The 16,767-nt window shown below is 37.0% G+C and overlaps 1 protein-coding gene across 1 annotated transcript in view; it reads right to left on the bottom strand.

Moving 5' to 3' along the window:
* The window catches only part of LOC105499891 (alpha-2-macroglobulin), a 46,478-nt gene that overhangs the window by 3,378 nt on the left and 26,333 nt on the right, over positions 1-16,767 (bottom strand). Inside the window, exons 21-31 of the mRNA XM_011772742.3 lie at positions 16,510-16,631; positions 15,834-15,885; positions 9,370-9,453; positions 8,915-9,091; positions 8,521-8,608; positions 6,954-7,110; positions 6,600-6,674; positions 5,954-6,134; positions 3,481-3,704; positions 1,575-1,793; positions 1,279-1,406 (exon numbers count right to left, since the gene is read on the bottom strand). Of these exons, the coding sequence (XP_011771044.2) occupies positions 1,279-1,406; positions 1,575-1,793; positions 3,481-3,704; positions 5,954-6,134; positions 6,600-6,674; positions 6,954-7,110; positions 8,521-8,608; positions 8,915-9,091; positions 9,370-9,453; positions 15,834-15,885; positions 16,510-16,631 (1,507 nt within the window). The remainder of the gene's footprint in view (positions 1-1,278; positions 1,407-1,574; positions 1,794-3,480; positions 3,705-5,953; positions 6,135-6,599; positions 6,675-6,953; positions 7,111-8,520; positions 8,609-8,914; positions 9,092-9,369; positions 9,454-15,833; positions 15,886-16,509; positions 16,632-16,767) is intronic.

Below are 16,767 nucleotides of genomic sequence, written 5' to 3' on the forward strand. Positions count from 1 at the left end.
GGCCTCCCAAAGTGCTGGGATTACAGGCCTGAGCCACTGTGCCGGGCCGAGGATCTGCATTTTAAGAAAGCTCTACAGGTGAGGCACAGGCTGTTTGTGACCTCTAATGTATGCCCGTTATTTTATTTATTTAATTTTATTGTCTTTCAGCTGACAAAATGATGTATATTATGAATAATAAATTTCAGTCTACATTATTTACAAAACCAACAATAATTTATAACGTTTACTTAAACACTGGCTTTCAACAAAACACTTAGAAACACCTAGCGTCTTGTCCCTGAGAGTTTGCATCTGAAATTTGGACTGCTTAATTTATTTTTTGGCATATATATACGCTAAATTAAATGAAATATATATATATATATATATTTAACTTTCAGGTTCAGGCGTACACGTTCAGGTTTCTTATCTAGGTAAACTCGTGTTATGGGGGTTTGGTGTACAGATTACTTTATCACTGGGGTACTAAATTTTGTACTCAATTGTTATTTTTCTGATCCTCTCCCTCCTCCCATCCTTCACCCTCAAGTAGGCTCTGGTGTCTGTTGTTTTCCATTTTGTGTCCATGTGTTTTTATAATTTAGCTCCCACTTACAAATGAGAATGTGCAGTGTTTAGTGTTCTGTTCCTGTGTCAGTTTGCTAAGGATAATGACCTCCATCTCCATCAATGTTCCTACAAAGGTCATGATCTCATTCTTTTTGATGTATGCCAGTTATTTGTTACATAGATTTTGTCTTAACTGTTTTCCTGAATAGTATCCCCAACCAAGTTATATGTTTGTGGAGAGAGAATTTTTTGTCAGATCTGCCGCTATTTAAATATTGATGCATATATCTTCCTCCAAAATTAATTATATCATATATAACCTGAGATTTATTTATTGCCAGTAGGAATTCTAACTAAAGATTCACTACTTCCTTCTAGTCAAACTTTTCAGTAATTCTTCATCTCTGTCTTCAATAAAGCAAGAATAATATAGGATTTCATTACATAACAAGGAATTCACGTCAGAGGCAATGGGTAATATTTATTTAGTTGTTATTGAGGGAGATTATTACCCTTTAAACAATGAGGTTGCACAATAATAGATCCTGGATGGACAATGTAAACCCCATCATTGAGAAATTATATTGTATCAACTTAAGAGAATGCATTGCATTTTTAACGAATAGTGCAAACATCTACTATTGTACTGCTTTACTTAAAGAGGAGTTCCAGTATGAAGATTGGTGGTTATTCTTAGGATTAGGTGATACAGTCAGAAGGTCTTACCTGACACTTAGTGAGATTTGGAAGCTGGTGTGGGCTTTAGGTTCGTCACAGGTTGCAGGCAGAGTCTGCACCCCTAACGCAAACGGGAACTCTTCCTTTTCTGGGAGAATATTGTATTTCAAGGATGTCTATGGCACATCAAAGACAAAATCAGTTTTTTGCCCTTTCCCAGAATTCCTCTCAACTTCCCTAACTCTTTCTCTGGTTTGCCCCATTGTTTTCTGAGTGAGGACTTCTCAGTGAGAACAGCTGCTGTCCTCATCTGTCCTCTGTCCTCACCTGCCCAAGAGTCTCACCTGGAGGTAGACACATCCTTCTCCTGTCACTTTCATGCTGTATTCCCCAGGCAGCTCTGGTAATGAGACCCGCTGCAGTAACAGGCGGTTGCTGTTGTCCACTTGGAATTTGTTGGAAAATGTCCCTGAAGACTGGATAGTCACCTGTGCAGCCTTCCCAGTTCTGGTGAACGTGGCTGCTCCATATTTGGACAGAGCATGGAGAGCCACCACTGTGTCCTGGAAGAGATAGATGAGTGAGAGAACCCATTGGGTATTTTAAAGATTTGAGGGCTGAGATATTTTTCAAAGACCCATGTGAGGGACTTTGATTTCCTACTTCCCTCACTACTTAAATATTGGAGCTCTAATTTCAAGATTGATTCTAATCTTTAGATAGTTGAAGAGCCATAACATTCAAATATCTACCTTGGACTGTATGCCCTACACGTTTATTTTATTTATCAGAAAATTGATCCTTTTCTCTCTAAGTATATGTGGAACATGGAATGTGGAAAATATAAGTGAATGATAATCAGTTATTGGCATCAGCTATTTGCTAACACGTCTTTCTTGACAACTGTGGTCGTATCTGACATCACCCAAGCAAAGTTCAGTCTGGCTCTCTCCCATATTAAACTTTGCTCAGTTGCTGAAGTCAGTGACCTGAAGAGAACCCAAGGTTCTTTGCAGCCATGAGTAGAGTCATGCTTCAGTTTCTCCAAAAGAAATAAAAGATGAATATTATAATTATCTTATGGATTGAATGACATTTTTATTTGGCTTTCCCTTTTTATTGGGTGATTTCCTGTTCCCAGTGAATGTCTGCTGGTAGATATCCTCATCAACACTCAACCTGGATGGCCTCCTTCAAATAATATATTTCTAAGAAATGAATGATAACCTTTAACAAAATTACTTAGTTTTTTTCATTCATATGATGAAAGATTAATACAATGGAAATAGGATGGAATGCCATTTTGTCACATTTTTTCTGTTTTAGGGTATATAAGCAAACATCTAAATTCTCTGAAGATAAAACTTCCTGCTGTGTACATATCGATGAATTGTTCAGATACATGGTTATATAGCTAGACTTAGGAGGTTGGATGAATCGAGACAGTTCTTTATGCTCCTGATGAATAAACGTTTGTGTATTATGAGGTGAACAGGGGGCTGGACGCAGTGGCTCACACCTATAATCCTCGCATTTTGTGAGGCCAAGGTGGGTGGATTGCCTGAGCTCAGGAGTTCAAGATCAGCCTGGGCAACATGGTGAAACCTCGTCTCTACTAAAAATACAAAAATTAGCCAGGCATGGTGGCACATGACTGTAATCTTAGCTACTGGGGAGGCTGAGGCATGAGAATTGCTTGAACCTGTGGGTGGAGGTTGCAGTGAGCCAAGATCGCACCACTGTATTCCAGCCTAGGTGACAGAGAAACACTCTGTCTTAAGAAAAAAAAGAAAAAAGGTTGAATAGGGGAAGCACAAAATGTGTAGTTTTGAAAAAAGCCTATTAAAGGGGACCGAAGAATGGAGAGATTTGTGAGGAGAGGTTGTTGGAGGATTTTGAGTAGAGTTCCTTTGAACAGTTTGAAAGAGACCCTATAGCTTCCAGGAGAATGGCAGGAGACATCTCCTTCATTCTGCTGATGCTCCACTGCTGCTTGAGGAAGGCAGTGTTGTTATGGGAAACAGAAGGATAATAACACAGTGATGGGTTGCCGGAATTCTGAGCATTTCCTTTTGGCCCTCTTTGACTTTAATTTGCTTTTATTTCCCATTATCCTTGGATACTGAAAACTTTCCTTCACTTCAAGTTATTGTCATCTTTATTTTTTTCTTCTTGGATGTGTTTGTTTCTTTTTTGTTCAAATCTTTTGCTGCCTGAAGGTGAAATCAAAGGTTTTGGCAAATCACCAACCTGGGTGGAGGAGAAACCGCCCTGGGAATTCTGCTGCTTCGTGATCCACTTCACGACGTTGGTTGCAGAGGTCAGCTCCTCCGAGGTGGGTGCTGGCTGGGCCGTGAGGTAAGCGAGGAGCACGTAGGATGTCATCTCCACCTCAGCAGAGGGAGCCTGGGGTTCGTAAAAATGCCCCACTGGGGCCTTAGGTTTCTGAGGGCGCTCCCAGTGGACTGAGTTGTCTTAAAGGTGAGAAAAAGATATTTATAAGTGACTACATATTTATATTTAAATATAAATATAAAAGTACCCAAGCTAGTGTTGAAATGAGAATTGCATGCCCATTATAATCCCCTGAACTGTAGGTAGATGCTTTTCCTTCTATGTAAATCCGAATTTGGTGTGTTTCAGCCCAGCTAAGGCAGATATTGATGCTGGAGTCAGAAGCCTATGCCTATCTATGTTTTCAAATAGTTGCTATAGTTGGGTTGGTGGGAGAAAGAAATGGCACAGCAGTTGTCTCATTGGGTGTGGCTGTTTCCTATTTTTGATGTTATATGATGTTATATTAGACCATAGCTGGAGTTTGTTTACATTTCCTATAAAGCCTTTTCTTTTTCTTGTGAGGATCACAGATCACATGAAATAGTAGAGTTTGTACTCATTAGATTGAAAAAAACAATACAGTAATCCTTGAAATACCAAAGGCTGACATGAATGTGAAACAGTGGGAACCGATATACACTGCTGTGGGAAGCCAATTGCTCTTTGGTGATATTCAACAATGGGGAAGATATGCTTAGCCCACTAATCCATCATTATGCTTCTCAAAGTATAATTTGGAGAAACACAGATGCACAAGAAAACAGGCACACGAGTATTCATTGCAGCATTGTTTTTAGTAAGAAAACATAAAAAAATTCATGGGAGAAACTCGATGTGTAAATTATGACTAATTTATAGACTGTGATGTATTACACAGCAGTGAAAATTAATGAGCTGACTCTGACCTACTTGTATAGGGGTCTTCATCCACATAATGTTGAACTTAGAAAATGAAAAGCAAACAAAAAACTAAGCTGCTGAAATATTCAAAAATGTTTCTCTTGTTTCTTGAATGAGAGAGAAAAAAATCTTGTTTCTGTCATGATGAAACACATGTAAGGATTCTAAATATTAGTTAGGGACACATATGCAGAAAAATATAAAGAAATCCATGGAATCGTAATGACAAATTCAGGAGGATGATTGCCTCTGGAGGTGGTAGTGATACACAAGGGATTTATTTTTCCACTATCGGTAATTTTCTATTTCTTAATCTATGAGATAGTTATACAGTATTTTCTAGTTATAGCTTATGCCCTTTTGTGTATCTACTATAAAATATTTCTCAATACATTTCAAGAAGAATTAATGGCTATCAAAGGAAAAAGGTAGACAATTTTAATGGACATCTTATGATTTGCATTTTATTTTCTATGTTTTCAACCCCTCATATAGACCATGGTATATGTAGAAGTATTGTGTGAATATGAGTAGACTGGGCAACATTATTGGTCTTATGAAATGGGCTTAAAATACCAGAATTCACTTTGGGAGGCTGAGGAGGGCGTATCACAAGGTCAGGAGATTGAGACCTTCCTGGCTAACACAGTGAAACCCTGTCTCTACTAAAAATACAAAAAAATTAGCTGAGTGTGGTGGCGGGGACCTGTAGTCTCAGCTACTTGGGAGGCTGAGGCAGGAGAATGGCGTGAACCTGGGAGGCAGAGCTTGTAGTAAGCCGAGATTGCACCACTGCACTCCAGCCTGGGCGACAGAGTGAGACTCTGTCACAAAAAAAAAAAAAAAAGAAAAAGAAAATACCAGAATTCATTCCAGTAGTTACTTCTATGATTATTTTCTTATGTTTAAGGTTATACAATGTACCAGGTAAGAATTGGGCATATATTGAGAACTGATATGTTAGTAGTAACAACTAGTACTTTTATAGGATTTGCTATGTGCCATTTACTCTACTGTTTTATGTATACCAATTCATTTAATACAACAGCTCTGTGAGGTCAATACTATTTTTATCCCCATTTTACTGAGGAAGGAACTGAAACACAAGGAAGTTAATGACTTTCCCAAGCTCGCATAGATAGCACATTTTGGAGCTAGTCTCCAGAGAATGCTCTTCTTACTAGCATACTATACAGATGGTCCCTGACTTACAATGGTCCCACTTAAGATTTTTCAGACTTTACAATGAGTTTGTCAGGATATAACCCCATCATAAGTTGAGAAGCATCTGTACTGCCTCTTGTCTTTTGATTTCTGATTTAAGAAATCCTAGATTTTATAAAATCACAATATGGACAAAATACATATGATATATAGAAAAGAAGAGAGGAGACAGGGATCACAGGAGGTAGGAGTGAGGGATTTTTGCCATGCAGCTCTTGATACAGAGGATGGGCCAGGAGAAGGATATCAGGTGTGCTCTCACCTTTCTTCACAGCTTCCTCATTAAGTGACTCGAGTACTTCCTTCCTCTTTTCCTGGTTACCTGCCAGGGCAAAAGCATAGGCCAGCAGTGCTTTGGTATATACATGGCTGCCATGGGCCCCTTCTTGTGTCGTCTTCCAGGCTGATTCCAGGCAAAACAGGGCATTGCGGACAACAGGGTGCTGTGAAGGTAGAACAAGAAGGGAACCGAGCTATGTAAACAGACATGCTAGCATTCCCAGGCAAATACACAGATCACAGCACAGAAGTTTTATAAACGCATTTTTCCAACTATTTCATTCTTATCGATATAATAGTATTTTTATCTATTATTCTCACATTCAAAAGATGTATCTTTAAGATTTTTTTTTTTTTTTTTTTTGGAGTGGTGGTGGTAAATAGCCTAGGGGAATTACTGGGAAAATTTAAACCTTTCTTAAATGGGTTGACCAAATTCTCTGTAGCTCTGGGAAGCACTGGCATTGCATAGAAGGAAAACTGACGCTTTGCTTTTAATAGGATAGCATTTCAGACAGCAGAAGGAAAACTGACGCTTTGCTTTTAATAGGATAGCATTTCAGACAGCAGGTCAGCAGTTTCGTGGCATCCAGAACTCTCCTTCAGCAGAGGAATGAGGTGGTACCTACAGTGACTGGGAGAGGAATCTCCAGAAGGGCGATGGTGATGTAGGCGGAGAGGGTCACTTCATCTTCTACTCCTCCCTGTGAATACAAGAGAGAGATTTGAATAATTCAACTTCTAAGAATGCCATTGATTAGTTATTTCTTATCTGCTGTGTCATGGAATTCATCCTTACCCATATCCATCCCTATAGGGCAAAGTATCACAATCCACTTTTGTTCTATCCCCTCTTTTTTGGTGCCATCCAGGTTTTATTTTCTTCTGATGCTTTCCCTTAGAAATTTTCACATTATCACTTCCCTCCTCATCCTTGCAGGTATCATAACGGACAAATCAAAACTAGCTCCAGAATGATTCACCTTTATGGCATTGTTGAGCAGTGATCCAGAGCTCCTGAAACAGCCATTGTCCTTCTGCTTCTGGGAGAGCCATATGAGGGCTTGGGTAATGTGTGCTTCATCGATGAAGATGTAGGCTCGAGCTTGGGCAAAAGTCTTCAGAACAAAGGCTGTGAGCCTGACCAGGGAGGAAGCGATCATGATATTTATGTTGTTACAGTGGTTTTACAACCACTTCACAGCAACAGGCTTCATATGATGTCAGTTAGCTAACAAAAATTCTTGTGTACTTAGAGATCTCATCTCCTTGATTAATCTTTAGTCTGCTTGATTAATCTGCTAGATTTAGTATTTCCTTGCTACCTCTCTCTTTGCCACAGGGAGTCTAAGTATATTTTATTTTATTTTAGTTCCGGGATACATGTGCAGAACCTGCAGGTTTGTTACATAGGCATACGTGTGCCATGGCGGTTTCTTGCACCTATTGACCCATTCGCTTAGTTCCCTCTCCTCACCCACCACCTCCCAAAAGGCCCTGGTGTGTGTTGTTCCCCTCCCTGTGTCTGTGGGTTCTCATTGTTCAACTCCCACTTGTGAGTGAGAACATGTGGTGTTTGATTTTCTGTTCCTGTGTTAGTTTGCTGAGGATGATGGTTTCCATGCAGCTTCATCCATGTCCCTGCAAAGGACATTTCTTTTTATTGCTGCATAGTATTCCATGGTGTATATGTACCACATTTTCTTTATCCAGTCTATGATTAATGAGCAATTGAATTGGTTCCACTACTTTGTTATTGCAAATAGTGCCACAGTAAACATACGTGCACATGTGTCATTGTAGTAGAATGATGTATATTCCTTTGGATATATGCCCAGTAATGGGATTACTAGGTCAAATGGTATTTCTGGTTCTAGATCCTTGAGGAATCGCCATACTGTCTTCCACAATGGTTGAATGAATTTACAGTCAAGTACTTTTTTTTTTTTTTTCATTCAAGTACTTTGAATTTACTTATTTTTGTTAGTTACTCGAGTAAGGCTTTAAATCTCTCTTATCTTTAGAGATTTCCTTCTGCAGATGACAGAATCTTCTCACATGCAGCTCTTATATGCAGTAACTTTTAATATTGCTTTACTTTAGGGATTTAAAAGATGTTTTATATTACCGTTTCCTTCTCAATTGTTTCCTCCTATTAATGAATTCATTCTAAATCAAGCTGAATGACTTAGAATGTGACACGATATACACTGAAGTTAACATGGTTTATCTGGAAGTTATATATGTTCACTGGCAATATCATTTTAAAACTCATGGTTATGGCAGCTACTTTAGAAAGAATAGCCATTTCAGAAAGAAAACCTTGGTATATTATTAATAGGGTCAATTTTGGAAACAAGCCTAACATACATGTATTTGGATATCAGGTTTTCTTCTTGTTACCTTGCTACTCTTGGTGGATTTATCTAGTATAACAAACCATCGGTCTGATAATACATATCTGATAGTGTTGCTGTGAATATAATTGAGGTAATACATGTAAAAGAGCTGGCACACAAAAAGGAGCTCAAAAAATTGTTCTTTCCTTACCAGGTGTTGCCCTGGTTCCTGCCATATCGCTCCCCAAAGGTGCTGTAGGAGCCATCATAGTGTTTGTAGTTCAACTGTCTCTGGTAACCTGGAAAGGAAGATTCATGAAATAGCACAATGGATTAATGTGCATGCTGAGGGTGGAGTAATTACTAAAATACCTTGGCTTCCCTTGTGACATTTCTTAAATTTTGTTGTCATAGATTAGGAGTTTTTGAGCCTTAAACATTTTATTGGAGGTTGGAGAGTGGATAGTTTCCATGAAATTAACTATCATAGTTGCTATCATAGTAGGCTAAGCTAATGTATCATGATATTCATAAGTAACCGAAACCTACTGGGAAATCCAGTTGAAATAACATTCAAGTTTTCCCTTACTCGAGTAATCACTCACCAGTGTTGAGATAGCCAATGGCCTTGGACTCGATCTCTGGAGTAAGCTGCTGTGTTTCATTTAGATAATCCAGAACATAGATGTTAGGAGCAAAGAGGACCATATTCTGCTCTCCACAGCCATAGGGCATCTGGAGAAGATTTTGTATGTTTTGCATGGCAGAGCCTAATATGTCTCCTAGAGAATGGGAGAGATGGGAAGTCATAAAGCTTGGAGATTATCATCTATCAAAATCATTAAGCAGAAATAATTAGTTGAGCTTAGAATTTGAGAAAATTTAGGAAGGATGATTCTTCCAGGGATAGGAGTATGATTGAAAGCAATAAACAAGCCCAAAGAAGAAGAGAAGAAAGAAGTTAAAATTATAGTGTCACTTTTAGTAAATATTTATGGCAAAGAAAAATAGTATAATAGAAGCTGTTAATGCCCAGATCCATTATGGGTTGGAGACTCACCCAAAACTGAGACAGAAGCTCGGGCAGATTCTTCTACGACATTTGGTGGCAGTTTCAGGGATAATTCTTCAGATACCTCACCACCTAGAGAAATAAGCAAATCAGACATATGAAAATTATTTCTGCATTATATCTTTCTAAACAGCTCTATGACCCAGAAGCTAGGACTATGCCTTATACTAAACTTCTCCTGAAAAGTTGTCCTCCTTTAATACGACAGCAATATACATATCTTAAAAATGGGCTACTGGTTCCTGTGATTTTCAGAATTTCTTCTTCAATGATCTTTTCAGTAACTTATGTAGAATTGCACGCCAAATATGACAACAAATTGTAAGAGCCTGGTGATGCTGTGATTCAGCTGCTGTCATCTGATGGCTAACACAAGATGGTTATCACAAGATGGTCTATTTAGTCCCCACCGCCAACTTCCTTACTCAACAGTTGTATGGAGAAAATACCAACAACAAAGCCCTATAAGTATACATAGGTAAAGGAAAAATTACCCACAAAAGGTCCTGAATTCTATAATAATGCTATGTTCTTTCTTCAAATATTGGATATAAAGATAGTATTTTTATGGAAGACCTAGAAAATTGAGGATAAAGTGAAGATGAACAGTATTTGATGCATTGAAAATAAAATAATTACTACTGATGAACATACATTTACTTCCATTTTAATCTTGGTAAATTATATGAAATGAAAATGAGAGAAGCGTAGTATTTATTTTCATACTGAATTCCTTCCTCATAAAATTCATATTAAAATGTTTCTTAAAAAAAGCCATTAGCATAGTTAAGGGACAAAAGGCCAAGCAAAATAAAATGCTTGGCTCACTGAAAATAAAATAACTGCTACTGATGAATATACATTTACTAAAATTTTAATATTGGTGAATTATATACAAATGAAAAATGTAGAAATTATCTTCCCTATCTCATAAAATTAATATTAAAACTTTTGTTAAAAAATGCCATAAACTAAGTTAAAAACACAAATGACCAAATGAAAGAAAATATCTGCAACATATTCAACAGATAAAGAATTAGTGTCATACAACCGAGTCAGAAAAAAAACTACTCAAAAGACAAATGGCCAAAGATTATAAAGGCAATTAATAAACATGCAAAACTAAGGTCATGCTTATAATTAAAAAAATATAAATTAAAACAACAGCAAAATTTTTTTTTCTAAATTTTTGGCAAAAATTAAAATGAAAAACTTTGATGGTAACAGATGATGGCAAGTATAACACTATGGTAATGTATACTGGTGGAAGTATAAATGCATTTGGGTAATAAAGAGGAGAATTTTCTTTTTGTAGTTCTATTAAAACTCAGAATAAAGCAAGATGATGGACTAGAAAGTCTCAGGATCTTCTCTCCCTCCCCAGAAAGTCCAACTAGCTACTATCCACAGATCAGAAAATCTATTTTGAAAACCCCAATACTTGGAAACTAGTCTAGAACACATGCATTGTTCACAGAACTGAGTGAAGACAAATTAGAAGGGTAGGAAGAATGGTCTCACTTTGACCATGTCACTGTTCCCACTCCTTTAGGTTAGCACAATTCCAGACAGAGAGGATTCCCCTGGGGTCACAGTTTCTACAGAGGGGAAAGAGAACCAGAGGTAGACATCAAGATTCTCAAGTATTCAAAGACACTTCTCAGGAAGCCCACTCTGGTCTCATTTCACTGGGAACACTGGAAGTAATGGCATGACTAGACTACCTGAGGTCAGGTAGAAACAAAGAAGAACAGAGCTCACAGTGACCAGCATGTGGATTTTAGTAGTGCTTCTGTGTTTCTGCCAGCTATGGCACTCATTCAGAGACACCAGCCAACTGCATAGCCCATCTGCAAAACTGAGCTGGTCACTTTCAGAAGCATGGTGAGAAGTTCAACCTAGCTTGAGTTTCCAGATGGCCAGTCTGTAAGCCCAGCTTCAGAGCTTATGCCAGTGATCCCACCCAGGTAGGAGACACTTCTGTGCATTTCATAGAAGTGTAGGGGTTAAATACGCTTGACCTGGGAGTCTAAAGGGTGGCTCAACTCAGCCAAAACCTCACTCCATGGCTCCATGCACAAGGGTGGGGTAGCAGTCCTCTATTATGCACATCTAAGAAGTATAGTATTTATTTCTGTCCAACCCAAGCAACAACTCCACCTAACCTCACAGCCCAGATTGTGACCCTGTCTACCTTAAGGTCCCAAATAGCAGAATCATCCAGCCAGGCAATATATCCTGTGACTGGCCTGACCAGAGGCCCTTGCAGTACCCAGCCAGCAGCTCCACCAGATAGCAGAGACCAAACAGTGATCTTGCCAGACAGCAAGGCATAACCAGTGGCCCTACCAAACATAAGAGCAAAAGCAGTGGCCCAGTCAACTAGGGAACCCATGAAAAACTCTGCCTGCTCAAGGTTGTCACCAACTGATCTTTCCAGAATTATAGGCTAGACTAAATAGCAAATGTTTATCCCTGCCAAAGAATACCTATAAAGGCCAGAAGAAGTGGCTTTCTCCTCAAATGCACAAACAATGCAAGGACAAAGGATTATGAAGAATCAAGGAATCATGACACCTCCAAAAGAAACTGACAAAGCTCAAAAAATTGACCTCATAGAAATGAAATTCTATAAAATCACTGACAAAGAATTCTCCTCTTGAATAATCCTCTTGAAGAAATTCAGTGGACTACAAGAATATATAAATACAAAATTAAATGAATTTGCAAAACAATACACCAACAAAGTGAGAAGTTTGACATAGAAATAGAAACAATTATCTGCAACTTAGCTAATATTGTAAAATAAAAAATAAATAGAAACAATTAAAAAGAAACCAAATAGAAATCCTAGAAATAAAGAATACAATGACTTTATTTAAAAATACAATAGAAAGCTCAACAGTAGACTTGGTCAAGCAGAAGAATCAGCGAGCTCAAAGACAGAATATTTGGAATTATCCAGGCAGAAGAGCAGAAAGACAAAAGAATGACGAAAGCCTATAGAAATTATGGGACAGCATCATGAAATCAAACCTTTGCATTAAAGAAAGTCCAGAAGAAGGAGACTATAAAGCATATTTAAAGCAATAATGAAAAAAAAAAAAGAGTACAGAATCAGGAAAAAAAAAGAAAAAAAAAGCAATATGGCTGAAAACTTCCCTGATCAGGGGATAGATGCCAGCATCCAACTACAGGAGGCACAGAGTTCTCCAATGAAATTCAAACGAAAGAATTTTTCACTAAGACACAATAATTAAACTATCAGAAATCAAAGACGAAGAAAAAATTCTGAAAGCAGAAGGTGATAAGAAACATATCACATACAAAGGAATTCCAATACAACCATCCATGGGTTTTTAGCAGGAACCCTGCAGGCTGAGGGAGAGTGGAATAATATATTCAAAGTGCTGAAGGAAAACAAAAATAAAAACAATGTGTAATCAAGAATTCTTCATCCAGCAAAGCTGTCTTTTAGAAATGAGGGAGAAATAAAACATTCCCAGACAAACTACAAGCTAAGGGAGTCGTCAACATTAGTCCTGCCTTCAGGAATTACTGAAGGGAGTTTTTAAAGCCGAAACAAAAGGCTCCTAATTAACAATACAAAAACACAAAAGCAAAAAATTTAATGGTATAAGTAATACAGAGCCATATTCAGAATACTCTGTGACTGTAATGATGGTATTAAAAGTACTTTTATCTCTAGTACAAGGGTTAAAGGACAAAATATTAATAACAAGCATAGGGCAGCGTGATTAAATCTGGAGGAGATTACATTAAGTGAAATAAGCCAGGTACAGGAAAACTTAGTTTTAGAATGCCCCGAATTCAGCCATCCAGAGTTTGCATTACTAATTATTTAAGGAAACATCCCCTTTGGTATGTGATATGTTTCTTATCACCTTCTGCTTTCAGAATTTTTTCTTCGTCTTTGATTTCTGATAGTTTAAATGGTGACCCACTGTCACCATTTATTTTCAAAGTAGTACTGGAAGTATCAGCAAGAGCAATCAAACATGAAAAAGAAATGAAAAATATACAAATTGAAAAGGAAGAAGTAAAATTTTCACTGTTGGTGATGACATTATCATATATTGGGAGCTCAAAAGACTTCACAAAAGGGTTGCAAGAACTTATAAATGAATGCAATAAAGTTGCAAGATACAAAATCAACACATAAAAATCAGTAGTATTTTCTATACACTAACAATGAATGATCAAAAAAGAAATAAAAACAATCCCATTTACAATAGCTATGAAAAAATATGTAGAAATAAATCTAATCAAGGAGGTGAAGTGTACACTGGAAACTATAAAACACTGATGAAAGAAATCAAAGAGAACACAAATAAATGAAAAAAGCATACAATGTTCATGGATTGGAAGAATTAATATTGTTAAAATGTCCACACTACCCAAAGCAATCTACATATTCAACGTAATCCCTATCAAATTACTGGTGTCTAGTTATGGAATCATAAGTGTCATCAACAGATGAATAGATAAAGAAAATTTGGTAAATATACACATGGAATTCCATTCCATTTGAAAAAAGAATCTCCTCATAAATCTGGAGGAGATTATGTTAAGTGAAATAAGCCAGGTACAGGAAAACAAATATTGCATGTTCTCATTTGTATGTGGAAGCTAAAACATTCAAATTCACAGAAGCAGAGAGTAGAATGGTGGTTATGGAGCATGAGGCTGGAGTAAAAGGAAGATTGTATTCAAGGGACACAAAGTCTCAGACAGAAGGAATACATTTTTTTCTTTTTGGGATCTATTGCACAGCATGGTGAATATAGTTAATAATAGAGTGTTGTATGTTTCAAACTTGCTTAGAGAATTTCAAACGTTCTCACCACAAAACATAAGTATTTGAGATTAGCTTGATTTAATTATTTCACATTCTATTCATAAATCATAACATCACTTTGTATGCTGTAAATATATACAATTATAAACGGTCAGTTTACAATGTAATTAAAGAACAACTAACAACCAACCAAACAAATAAAGCTATGCATATCTACACATATGCTCTCTGACTCAGGAATTTTTAACATTTTGGTATGTACCCTAGCTGTACTTGTATATGTTCATAAGGAGGCTATTATTATAATTAACTAATTTTTTTAAAGCTAGCAAATAGTTGAAAAAACCAATATAGGAAGACTAAAACACTAAGCAGAATTGTGATGTATTTATATTATAGGATTAAAAGCAATGAAAAGGAAAGACCTAGATCTACAATTTGACACAGATACATCTCCAAGACAGGATGCTGAGTAAAAAACAAACAGTGATTTATACAATGAAACTTATACAGTTTATTATATGTAAATCACACATCCACAAACATATACATCTACACACATTATTTCGAAAGATAAATGGATGACAAAGTACTGAAAAATGTTCAGGGGGTTGACATTAACCTTTAATATGATGTTCTTTTTTGTTTTTTTTTAAATAAGAATATATTTTTGTACAATTAGGTAAGCAAATTTGATTATGTTGGTAATTAAAATGAAATTAAATAAAGCTATTTGATGATTAGCCCTTACACCTAAGAGATAAATCAAAATAAGGAACTCAGAAATGGAGAAGTCATGATAAAAGGATTGAATGATAGGTACTCAATTCACTTAAATGTAGAAATAAGACTAAATGATGAGGAAAATATGGTTTTAGGATACATTTTATATGTTACATCTTGGCCACAGATGAATAGGTAAAGTATTTAGTATTTAGTATGAAAAACATACTAAATAGAAATTTGTAGGTAGTCAGAGAAAGGCAATGAACATATGTATGGTGTTGATTCAGTGTTGGTTTGGGGTGAGAATGTGTTGTGCTGATACATTTCTTAGTGTATTAAATTTTTACTGTAAGTTTCTTAGTGTATTAAATTTTTACTGTAAGTTTTACTGTAAGTTTCTTCTCAAATGATTGATAGAGCATTAAGTACAGGATAGGCATCAAACAAACATTAATATGACAATAATGGTAAAGGCCATGACAACTTTTTCTTTGGGAAATAGCAATCCCATTATCAAATACCGTTGGCTATGCAAAACTCAGTGTTAGAATGCCCCGAATTCAGCCATCCAGAGTTTGCATTACTAATTATTTAAGGAAACGTCCCCTTTGGTAATATTCATTTTGATTCTACCCACTTTCTACCTATGCCCATACCATACACTGGTCAGAAAGTCATTTGATGTTTGCATAGGTGCCACAATAGATCAAGACTCAGAATGTAGGCCTAGGGATATTCTGATCAAATTACTTGGCCTTCCTAAGAACTGTTTTCCCCATTTGTCAAATGCATTGATGCTGCTTCAGGTCTTAGATCACAGAGAAAGTGTAGGAATAATATATAAATGTTCTTTGAACTTTAAATGTTAGACTTTAATGTTTTTTAAATTATGATGGTTGACTCTTACCTGATGGACAAAGCAGGGAGTTGAATGTTGTTTCCTTCTCTAGTCCTTCAGGCTTTAGGTAAAAGAAAGAAAAGTTAGTGAGAATGGACTGACCTTTAGAACATGTGTGTTAACGGAGGGACCACAGATATCTGGATAGTGAAGAGAAGGATTTGAACTGTATTATCTAAGAAAATTCTGTACATATAAGCAATATATGTAGGAGGTAATTTTATGCAAGAAAGTAAATCAAAGGGAGGCTGGGCATGGTGGCTCACACCCATAATCCCAGCATTTTGGGAATCTGACGTGGGTGGATCACTTGAGGCCAGGAGTTTGAGACCAGCCTGGCCAACGTGGTGAAACCCTGTCCCTACTAAAAATACAAAAATTAGCTGGGTGTGGTGGTGCACGCCTGTAATCCCAGCTACTCAGGAGGCTGAGGCACAAGAATTGCTTGAACCCTGGAGGCGGAGGTTGCAGTGAACAGAGATCCTGCCACTGCACTCCAGCCTGGGTGATGGCAAGACTCTGTCTCGAAAACAAAAACAAAAACACCCCAACAAAACAGAAAGTAAATCAAGAGACAGAGAGATACATGAGAATAATATTATAAAATATCCATATATTATCATTATGTTACCCATATATATCACTGTATATTATCATGGACTATATATTATTTAGGTTTACTTACTTCAACCAACAGAGGCTTGATGATTGTGTCTTTCTTTCCATATTGAGGGACTGAAGCCACCTCAGTTCCACACAGCTCTTCAGACTCTAGTGCCTCTGCACTCACAGTGAAATTCACATTTCCTGGAAAAAAAAAAAAAAAAGTCCAATAGAAATGAATGCCATCTTCCCCTTCCTCCACGCCTCCACACTCAAGATTTATAAATGTTCAATGCTCTGTAAACTTTTGTTTCATTAAAACACAGAAGCAGGAATGGAA

Source organism: Macaca nemestrina, chromosome 10 (assembly GCF_043159975.1).
Source record: "Macaca nemestrina isolate mMacNem1 chromosome 10, mMacNem.hap1, whole genome shotgun sequence".
NCBI lineage: Eukaryota > Metazoa > Chordata > Mammalia > Primates > Cercopithecidae > Macaca > Macaca nemestrina.